Source organism: Quercus lobata, chromosome 10 (genome assembly GCF_001633185.2).
Source record: "Quercus lobata isolate SW786 chromosome 10, ValleyOak3.0 Primary Assembly, whole genome shotgun sequence".
In the NCBI taxonomy this organism is placed as follows: domain Eukaryota; kingdom Viridiplantae; phylum Streptophyta; class Magnoliopsida; order Fagales; family Fagaceae; genus Quercus; species Quercus lobata.
The window spans coordinates 26,614,148-26,624,458 of record NC_044913.1 but is presented as its reverse complement, the minus strand read 5'-3'; the positions used below and the strand labels follow the sequence as shown (position 1 = coordinate 26,624,458).

The 10,311-nt window shown below is 39.9% G+C and overlaps 2 protein-coding genes across 2 annotated transcripts; both read right to left on the bottom strand.

Moving 5' to 3' along the window:
* Window positions 1-5,715: 5,715 nt before the first annotated feature.
* LOC115964576 lies at window positions 5,716-6,718 on the bottom strand. Its single transcript, XM_031083860.1, has 2 exons — window positions 6,374-6,718; window positions 5,716-6,291 (listed from the first exon to the last, which is right to left on the bottom strand). The coding sequence occupies exons 1-2, from the start codon at window positions 6,716-6,718 to the stop codon at window positions 5,716-5,718; spliced, it is 921 nt and encodes a 306-aa protein (XP_030939720.1).
* Window positions 6,719-6,894: 176 nt separating this feature from the next.
* Window positions 6,895-8,053, bottom strand: LOC115964575. The gene is made up of 4 exons (XM_031083859.1): window positions 7,960-8,053; window positions 7,757-7,839; window positions 7,438-7,663; window positions 6,895-7,349 (listed from the first exon to the last, which is right to left on the bottom strand). The coding sequence occupies exons 1-4, from the start codon at window positions 8,051-8,053 to the stop codon at window positions 6,895-6,897; spliced, it is 858 nt and encodes a 285-aa protein (XP_030939719.1).
* Window positions 8,054-10,311: the final 2,258 nt, after the last annotated feature.

Genomic DNA, 10,311 nt, shown 5'->3' with positions numbered 1-10,311 from the left:
CATCAGCAAACCTGTTTTCACTTCTTTGAGTGTACTCTATGCTGAAGGTTTGAAATTCCATCTCCAGCCTTTGTGCCCAAGTCCTGTAGGCTACTAAGCTTTGTTCCCGTAATGCAAAGTCACCTTTCACTTGGAAGACTGCAAGATTGGAATCTCCCAACACTCTCATATGTTTCACTCCTATGCTGAGTGTTATAGTCAACCCAGTTAAGTATGCCTCATATTCAGCTGCATTATTAGAGCATGAGAAACCAAGCTTGAAAGACAGGGGCATGATATCCCCATTTTCACAGCTTAGTACAATTCCTACCCCATTTGAAGTTGCTGTAGCCGACCCGTCAAACCTCATGGTCCATTTCTTCCCTGGGATCTCCATCACTGCTACCTCACCAAGGATTTCTTCGATCAGCGGGCCTTTCTTCTTTCCTGGGAATTGAGCTAGCAAATCTGCTATGGCCTGGCTCTTGATAGCCTTAGGAGTTCTTATACCTATATCATATTGTGAGAGCAACACTAGTCATTGTGCTATCCTTCCTGTGAGAAGGGGCTGGTGCAGGAGTGCTTTTATAGGGTGGGACTTGGTTACCAAGAGGATTTGGTGAGCTGAGAAGTACCTCTTCAACCTTTGGGATGCATAAATGATCACTAGGCAGGCTTTCTCTATTCTGGGGTACCTGGTCTCGGTATCCTTGAGTGTTCTGCTTACATAATATACAGGCTGCTCATTTCCTTGGTCAACTTCTTGTGCCAGCAAAGCTTCTATTGCCTGAGAGTTTGATGCTAAGTATAGCAACAGAGGTTGCCCACGTACTGGTGCCTGGAGGGTGGGCAGATGATTCACGATGCCCTCAATTCTTTGAAAAGCTTCCTGCTGCTCTGTCCCCCAGGTAAATTCATTCCCCTTTTTCAATAGTTTGGATAGGCCTGTTGTAGCTGAGGCTAAACCAGGCACAAATCTCCTAATATAGGAGACCCTTCCCAGGAAGCTTTTGAGTTCCCTAACAGTAGTTGGTCTTCTCATCGTGGCGATAGCTGTGGCCTTGGCTGGATCCACGCTTATGCCTTTGTGATGTACCAGGAACCCAAGGAACTTTCCAGCAGACACTCCAAAGGCGCACTTCATGGGGTTCATAAGTAACTTGTACTTCCTGCATCTTTCAAAGACTTGCTCAAGTACTTGGAAATGTCCTGTTCTGGTTTTTGTCTTGACCACAATATCATCTACATAATTTTCCATCTCCTCATGCATCATGTAATGGAAAATGGCTGTCATGGTCCGCTGATACGTAGCCCCCGCATTTTTGAGGCCAAAGGGCATTACAGTGTAGTAAAAGTTCCCAATCGGAGTTCTGAATGCCATCTTCTCTGCATCTTTGGCTGCCATGTGGATTTGGTTGTATCCACTGTACCCATCCATAAATGAGAACATTGAGTTTCCTGCAGCTGAATCTACAAGGAGGTCGATATTGGGCAAGGGGAATTCATCTTTAGGACATGCCTTGTTCAAGTTGCGAAAGTCTACACAGCAACGGATCTAACCATTTTTCTTCTTCACAGGTACAATGTTGGAAAGCCATTTTGGGTGTTGGATGGGTTTGATAAAACCAGCTGTTAGCAATTTCTTGACCTCTTGAACTATTTGAGCTTCTACCTCAGTGTGGAAGACCCTAGCTGGTTGGACTACTGGCCTCATCCCTGGGTCCACATTAAGAGAATGGACTACCAACCCTGGGTCTAGACCAGACATCTCATCATAGGTCCATGCAAACACATCTCTGTATTTTTGAAGCAAGGTTACCAGTTGTTCTCTTTCTTGAGCCACCAATTGACTGCTAATGAATACAGGTTTTCAGGATCCTGGTTCTGTCCCCAAATCTATTTCCTTTAATTCTTCCTCAGGCTAAATCTGGGCCTCCTTAACTGGTTCTTCTGGGATTTCTTCTTGGGCCATCATGCAGCTTGGTGGTCCGGGACCTTCCTGTACAATGCATTTGGGTCCCGCGCACCTTCATAAACGATAGATTAGCCTTCTCCCAGGTTCCCGCACCACCACACATTCTCGGGATCCTGAAGAGCTGGGCTCCCTTTTTTGTCTTTTTCTTTCTAGAAGGTTCCTCAGGTCACGGGTGCCCCTCCCTCCTTCTTCCTCTTCTAGGATAGGTGCCCCTGGGGTCCCCGGGGTGGGGTTCTCATCATCTGGCTCCAACTCATCATAAAACATCGTTTCTGCAAAGTTCACTTCTCCCTGGCTGAAAGGATTATGGTTGGCAGGGATCCTTATGGGCCTCCCATTCAGTCTCCCTTTAATGCATTGATGGAACGTGGATGGAATAAGGCGATGTTTATGAAGCCACGGGCGTCCCAACAATACGTGATAAGAAACTTCTGCGTTAATCACATGAAACCTTGTCAGAGCTACTATTGGCCCCACCCTTAAGGCTAGCTGCACGTATCCTTCTGTTGATTCCATCGATCCTCCAAATCCTGTTATTTCCATGGTAGCCCCCAGGATCCTTCTGTCAACTAAGCCAACAGCTTCCAGGGTACTTAAGGCTATGAGATTGAGTGATGCCCCCGTATCCACCAGTACTCTTCTAACTTGAACGTCGTTTATGGTGGCCATTAGATAAAGGGGTCTACGGTAGTCTGGGTGCTCAATCTCCATGTCTTCATCAGTGAAGGTTATTACATTGGTTGTCTCCAAGAAAGCTCGACTAGCATGTGACTCAGCTGTAAAGCATTCCATCCCTGAACCTGCTGCTATGCTCATGAGAGACTCTGTGGCCACTCTTCTTGCTTCTGGTCCGAATCCTAATTGATTGAATAGTGACCTGAACTTAGGATTCTTCTAGAGGGTCCTGACTGTGCTCGGGTGGAAGGATCCTTCAGATTCTCCTGCTTTTGCCGGGTTCCCATGTATTACTACTGCTACCACCCCTTTTCCTTTGTAGTTAGGCAAGGGGTTCCTCTGCACTTCTGGCTCCTTCTGAGTGAGCTCCAGGGTTCCTTCTCTCAACTTTTTGTGGAAGAGTCTACGAAGGGTCCAGCAATCCTTGGTGGAGTGCTTGACATAATTATGGATTCTGTAAAATAAAGGGTTCTTCCTTTCTTCTTCAGTTGGTGGCCTGGACACAATGAATGGCCTAACAACCCCATCTCCAATCCACCATCTCCAATCCATTTGTCTAGGACATGGCTTAACTCCTCAGCTGTACATGGGATCACTGGTGGTTCCTCGAACACCTTCCCATCTGGTCTCTTCCTTTTCTCTCCTACTGATGCTGTCATAGCTTGGGATGCGGGCAGCCTTTTTGTCCTCATGGTTTGTGCCGTCCTTCTGGTTCTCTGTAACAGGTCAGCAAACTGCGTGATACATAGATTTTCAAGGTTGAGCCTATAATCAAAAAGCATGTTGGCTATACAAGTTTCCACGAGCTCCTTTTCTTCATGGTCCCTATAGCAGTCTAGGGACACATCTTCAAATCTTTTAATGAATTGAACATGATCTTCTCCAGGTCTCTGCCTCACCATTTGCAGATTCTGGAAAGTGATTTTGTCTTCACCAGGGTAATATTTGGCGCAGAATTTTTCCATCATCTCATCCCAGGTTTTGATGGACCCGGGTCTCAGCGTGGTGTACCAAGTGTATGCCCTATCCACTAAGGATTTGGCGAATTCCCTCAGACATAATTCTCTGTCTCCTGTATAGGGGCCCATAGTGTGGACAAACCTACTCACATGTTCCACGGCACTTCCGTTCCTCCCATCGAAAGGATGGAACTTTGGGGGTTCGTACCCCTTAGGGTATGGTTTGCCAAGAAGTTTTGGAGGGAACGGGGGATCCCGAGAGAATTGCTTGGGGATCCTTGAGAGTTTTTCCCTTTCTTGCTCCAGGAGGGCATTGACATCTGCCAGTGTCAAGTACTGAGGGTTGGCTCTTCCTCCCACTGCTGACCCTCCTTCTGGCTGCGTCCCATCTTGGTGGCCAGTAGAGGGAACATTGTCTCTGATTTCCTGTGTCCTGCCCTCTTTGAGAAGACGAATTTCTTGCTCCATATCCTTTAACATTGCTGTCATCCTGGCCATGAGGTCTGGTCCCTGTCTTGCGTGTCTTTGTTCTGACACAACCTCCTGTTCTACCAAGGGTATCCCACCTCCTTGCCTGGAAGCTACCTCATTTTCTCCTACGAGCTCAGAGGCCGTAGGTGGCACATTAGTTCCTTTGCTGTTTCTTTTTCTTGGAGGCATTCTCTGTGAAGGGGTTGCTTCTTCCTTCTTCTTTGCCCAGTCCCTAGTGAAGTCGCCAAAATGTGAGAGTGCCCTTTTTGTGACACTCAGGCCCAAGGATCCCGGGCCTAAATGAAAAGGAGGATTTGGTGGACCGGGCCTTGACTCACCACAGCTAACGAGCTGCTTAAGAATCAAGTGGGGTGCAGAGAATACTCCTGACAATATAAAGAAAATGACAAACAAGGATATCGAAGAGTGCCAAAAATTAACAAGGTAAATTCAGAAGGAAAGAAACAGGATTAGCAAAGCGATAAAAATTAGTGCTATGGGGATCCTGGGAAATATGAAGCAATGTTTCATTAATACATTATCTGGTTGATTACAGAAAGCTCACTAGGACGTGATACAAGGTTCAATGAAGCTCAAAAAATTACAGTCTTGAATGGCTATTTCAGCCTTCAAAACTTGCAAAGTTTGATTTTCGTTGAATCCGAGTATGTGCAATAGTGGCTTTTACAGGATGCCGGGAAGCAATACTTGTTTTTCCCTTAGTATTTTCCTTTCTGCACAGATTTTTTGATAGTTTTTTCCTGGAGAATTTCTTCTTTCTTGTGTTTCTTTCTTTTTTTTCGCTGCCTTTTCTTCACAACCCATCCCCTCCTTTTATAATGGAGTTTTTTTGTCTTCCCAGGGAACCGTTGGTTCCCCTGTTTTGCTCTTTTGCAAACAGAGCATGTCCTGTTCCCATCGTCTCAGTAAGCCCCTTTTCCGTTTTTTCTCATTCTTTCCTTCTTTCAGCTCTGATTCTTTTGAAAGTTCCTGGTTGGCCATCTTCTTTGGGACGTGCTGAGGTATGCCCTTCTCGACATCCCCATTTCTGGCGTCTTGCACTTTTCCCTTTTTTTCCTATTTGGGCAGAATCCTGCTCTGTCATTTTGAAAGTTGTTTGTTATCATTCTTCTTCCCTGTCCTGGTTCCCCGAGGCCTTTTCTGTCTGTGCCATAAGAGGTTGCTCGCGCTTTTTTTTTTTTTTTTTTTTTTTCTTGTTTTCTTCTTCTGTCTTTTTCCATCGAGCTGTCCCAGTCTTCCTTTTTTTTCTTTGTGCCTGAAGGGATCCGTGCCTATTAATGGTTCCTGAGGCTCCTTGCTTATCATCCTTTGCCATGGTCCTCTCTTTCTTTTGGATGCTTCTCTCTTTTTTTTTTTTTTTTTTTTTTTTCTGGGCTTCAGGATCCTCTGGGCCTTTCTCTTATTCCCTCATGGGTCTCCTGTATCTACTACTTTGGGCTTAGCTTGAATTTTTCTTTTAGGCTTGACTTATTCTTTTTGGGCTTATTTCACTATGACCCTTTTTAGACCTCAACACAATGCAAAAAAATATCTTTAAAAAAAAAAAAAAACTCCAGTAATGAGTCTTGCTAAAATAAAACAAAATAACATAATCCATTCCAAAACTCAGGTTGGCCAAAAAATCCCACACTTTTTTTAGTTTTTAGACCTAGACATCAGTGTCAATAAGACACATTTGCGCTCATGATCTAGGCAACCAAAGAACATCTCCTTATATGTTGGATTTTCCATCAAAAATATGTAGGCCTCAATCTTCGATATTGGATCTAAGTCCAATATGCCCAAAGCTGTGTGAACTTCTGCTCCATATGACTTTGAAAAGCACTTTGCCATAACCTCAGTCGCCCTATCAATTGCCTTTGATACATTATCAAATGATTGGGAAATTACATTCCCGAGTTCATCATCTTCTGCTAGTCGTCTTTTCTTGCTTTTAGAAGACATTGCATCTTGTGATAACACTCGAGAACGTGCAACATTAATTTCTGGTGACCTCTGATCATTTTCCACTTCAAAATTCTCCAAAGAAACTTCATTTTGAGATATCAAATTATCAATCTCATCAATAGTGGTAGATGCAGTATACCTAGCATGTTTCTCCTTTGCAATTTCAGCATGATCACCTTTTGCTCTATCTTTAGCCCAAAGTTGTGCCATCTTAGAGTAATTAGGTATAGGTGTTGCCATCCACTTCTTGGCTGCAAGTTTAGACTGTTACAAACCAATACAAATGGTTAAACAACAGATATAATTATGTAATACAAAATTAAACTCACAAAAAATGGTAATTTACCACTATGAGTGGCTCCCAAACTTCTGGTTCAGCTGTCCACATATTTAAAGAATCATTCCATCCAAAACCACTCAATCCATCTTTAAATATGTCATAGCATTCATGAAAATTCTTTTTCAGTGTCTTCTGTCGATTTTTCACCTTATCCTTGTTGATCTCCATGTCAAATTTTTCAACCAGCTCTTTCACTATGTCATCATATGCCTTATAGGTAAAAGTTCCATTAACTCTACCACCTATGATCACCTGATGTAAAAAAGCATCCACTAAAGCATCATCCATAACACTACTCCATTGTACTTCTTTGCTTGGATCTCCACCATTCTTCTTTGATATCTTACCCATGCTATAATTAATAGGACAAAAAACACATATAAAATATTGTGTAAATATTAATATTAATTATCAAAAGATAGAGAGCAATATCAAAATTAAAAGAGAAATTTGCATAACATTTAGATCTAAGTAATTGAAACATAGCATATTCTTAAATGACATGACAACAATAAACCCAAAAGCTATCACATTTGGACATAGTTTTGCCACATGGCTAATGCTATAGAATCTCTTATAATATCTCCTTGCCTAGCATCCTCATCATCTTCTCTTGAAGTAGGGGCCACACGTTCACGATGAGAATGCAAAACCTCTTCATCAACTTCAGCAATAAGACTTTCATCAGGATCGACACCCATTAAATAATTATGAAGTATGCAACATGTTAAAATGATTTCATTTTGTGTGTCAACACAATAATTAGGCTCTATAGTACTTGCTATGATAGGAAATCTCTTTTTAAGTACACCAAATGCTCTTTCAATAGCAGTACGCAATGATGCATGTCGCAAATTAAACAATTCTTTAGCATTTTCAAGGGGACGAACAAAGTACTCTTTTAAATGATAACGCACTCCCCTATGAGGTGCAATCAGACGACTTCTATTCATGTATCCCGCATCAACAAGATAATATTTACCTAATAAACAATAATAACCATTAATTATATACTACAAATTTTTTAATTATAAAGAATACACCCTAATACGTATTTGAATTAAATTTACCTTGTGGGATTTTCAAGTTATCGTTTCTAGTTAAAGTATTCTTTATTATTCTTGAATCAGAAGCAGTTCCTTCCCAACCTGGTAATACATATGTGAATTTTAAATCAAATGAGCATGCTGCCAACACATTTTGTGTTGTGTAACCCTTCCTACCCCGATATCTTGGTGCATCCTCATTAGACAAATTGACACGAACATGTGTTCCATCAAGTGCCCCAATACAATCCTGAGATTAACATTATCTCTTAAAAATATTTACCTTAAAATATATTTGTACTAAACTACTATCAAATATAAATTATATGCATGATATATTTACCTTAAAATATGGGTAGAACCTACTACTTTGTAGTATTTCAAGTGGCACTTGGGTTCCATCAGGTTGTCGAAGGAATTGATCCTCTAACATAATTATTGATCTTAACACGTTATGAAAATGGCAACTAATGGTCTCATGGGAACGACAAAAAAAGGACATTGTACGATGCGTCTGATTATGTGCTAGCATGTGAAGAAACTTGCCAACTTGCTCTTCAACTGTGGCACGCTGTGTGTCATGAAGATCACCATCTCTCCGCAAAATGTCACACAAACCTTGAAAAGCTTGTGGACCCATGCGTATTACATCATAGCATTTTTCACTATTCCTAAGTCGAGACATTATTTCATCACGAACTTTTTGTTTTTCTATGGCTGATTGTGTAGGAATGTGGGTAACACGACTTCTTTTTAGTCGTTGCCTTTGATGGATAATGTAACACAAATAACGGCATGCAGCATGAACCAAGGCTAGTTTTCGCATAAAGTCCGAAAAAATTATGGTCTTAAGTACCTCATCATTCAAATCCATCTATGTAAAAAAATAGTTATATTATCAGTCTAACTTAAAAAATTATGGGCACATTTTCTAAAAAAATATTTACATTATTAGTCTAACTAATTATGAATGTGTTACAACTAATTTAAAAATAAAATTGTTTAACTATAAACATTAGCATTCATTAACACAAAAGACAATGACAGGAATTAAAGCACACATAATAGAGCAAAAGAATAGAGAACACCCTATTGTATTTTGACAAATTGCAAGACACATCAACTTCCTAACTCTGGTGCACACACAAAAGAAGTTCTTTTCTATCTCTCTGTCTCACGCAGGAACTATCTCTTCCTCACATCTATTTATAGCTAGATGTTCAGCAAAAATATCAAAAATTTCAGCACATGAGAGACTTTTATTGTTAAGGAAGTCAACAATAGTGGCCAAGCAATCCATGCAACATTCAATGCATGAGTGTTGTGTTTCTTCACGCAAGCTTACATGTTGAATTCAGGGCCGGCTAAACCATATAAGCAATTGATGCAATCGCCTAAGGCCCCCAAATAAAAAAAGGCCCCCACTTGTAAAAAATAAAAAAAGTTATATATATAATATATTTATCTATATATTTTAATTAAAAAAAATTTAAGCATTTTTATTTGTCAATAAAATGCATTAAAAAAGTCACATTGTATCCTAAAATACAGTACACTGCACAATGACAGTGCACCAGGAACTCTGCAAAACGTCCACTAGCACCTGAGAGTGCGCCAAAGCCCAAAAGGGCTATAGTCTTTAAGTCTTCACACTTATATTGCATGTTTATTTTTATACGTGTGGCACTTTATTATGCTCAACACTAGAATGTGTTCGGGCTGGCTACTCTAAGCTGAGGTGGCACTAACCACGTCTTTGTTTAAACACACCTGTAATTTACTCATGCAATATATATATTTCAAAAAAAAAAAAAAAAAAAAAAACTGTACAATGCACATAGCACTGTGCAGTCTTGTCCACAAGCCCCCAACACATTACAAGGCCTAAGCTAAGCTAGCCTCCACACAACTCCACGCTAATTAATAAGTTATCACATTTTTTTTTTTTAAATGCAAACTCTTACTTTATCAATTATTATAAATTATCACTTCAATTAATTATTTGATGTATATTATATCAACTCATTTGTATTATAATAATATTAATTTATTAAATCATGTAATAAATTAATTTTTATTTGTACAAATTTAAACTTTAAAGTTAGAAAAAGAATTACTTAAAATTTTTGCTTAAGGCCCCCAAAATTGTTGAGCCAGCCCTGATTGAATTGCATACTTTCTAACATAGTCATGCTTTCATTTATTGCCTATGGAGTCAAACATTTCGGCTATGCATGAATATAGTTCAAGTTGGTGTTGTTCCTTGCCATTTTCTTTCACAATTCATGCAAGATAGCATTTAAAATTCAAGCCATTTCAACACTTTGGATTCTGCCTCTTAAATCCTTTGGTTCAAGACATGTCTTTCTTTCTCAAGAGACCAAAATAAAAAGACAAAAAGGGGATAACAAGACAAAAAGGGGATGACAAGACAAAAAGTAAATTTTCTTCTTCCATCTACAGTGATAGCAATGGCAACATAAAACTAGATGAAGCAAATTGATTTTCATTGCATGTACAAACTTTCACTATGTTTCAGTATCGGATTTTGCTTCAGCAGTTGAGCATGACCCTTCTGATGGAATGTTAAACCTATAGCTTTAAATGCTGGTTGTGTCTACATGCTTTTATGCCTAGCTCAACATAAACGGGTAAACTGGGGAGATTCAAACAATGGGAGTATATATATATATATATATATATATATATTTTTTTTTTTTTCTGTGCTGTGTTTGTTGATGTATACAAGTGTTCGGCAATAAGCAAATAAGCAATTTAAACCTGTTCAAACAGGTGTTCGGCAAGCCACCACTACAATCTAGTCATATAACATGGTTGTTTCACGTAATTTACAGAATATGTACCCTGTTCCAGCATACTGAATACAGGGGAATGAAA

Excerpts from the sequence above, each read along its gene's own strand:
- LOC115964576 (XM_031083860.1), bottom strand. The coding sequence starts at position 6,718 with ATGGGTAAGATATCAAAGAAGAATGGTGGAGATCCAAGCAAAGAAGTA. Across the intron at positions 6,292-6,373 it reads TTTGGGAGCCACTCATAGTG|TCTAAACTTGCAGCCAAGAA; the intron begins GTAAATTACCAT and ends GGTTTGTAACAG.
- LOC115964575 (XM_031083859.1), bottom strand. The coding sequence starts at position 8,053 with ATGGGTCCACAAGCTTTTCAAGGTTTGTGTGACATTTTGCGGAGAGAT. Across the intron at positions 7,664-7,756 it reads GGTTCTACCCATATTTTAAG|GATTGTATTGGGGCACTTGA; the intron begins GTAAATATATCA and ends TGTTAATCTCAG. Across the intron at positions 7,350-7,437 it reads TAACTTGAAAATCCCACAAG|GTAAATATTATCTTGTTGAT; the intron begins GTAAATTTAATT and ends ATTGTTTATTAG.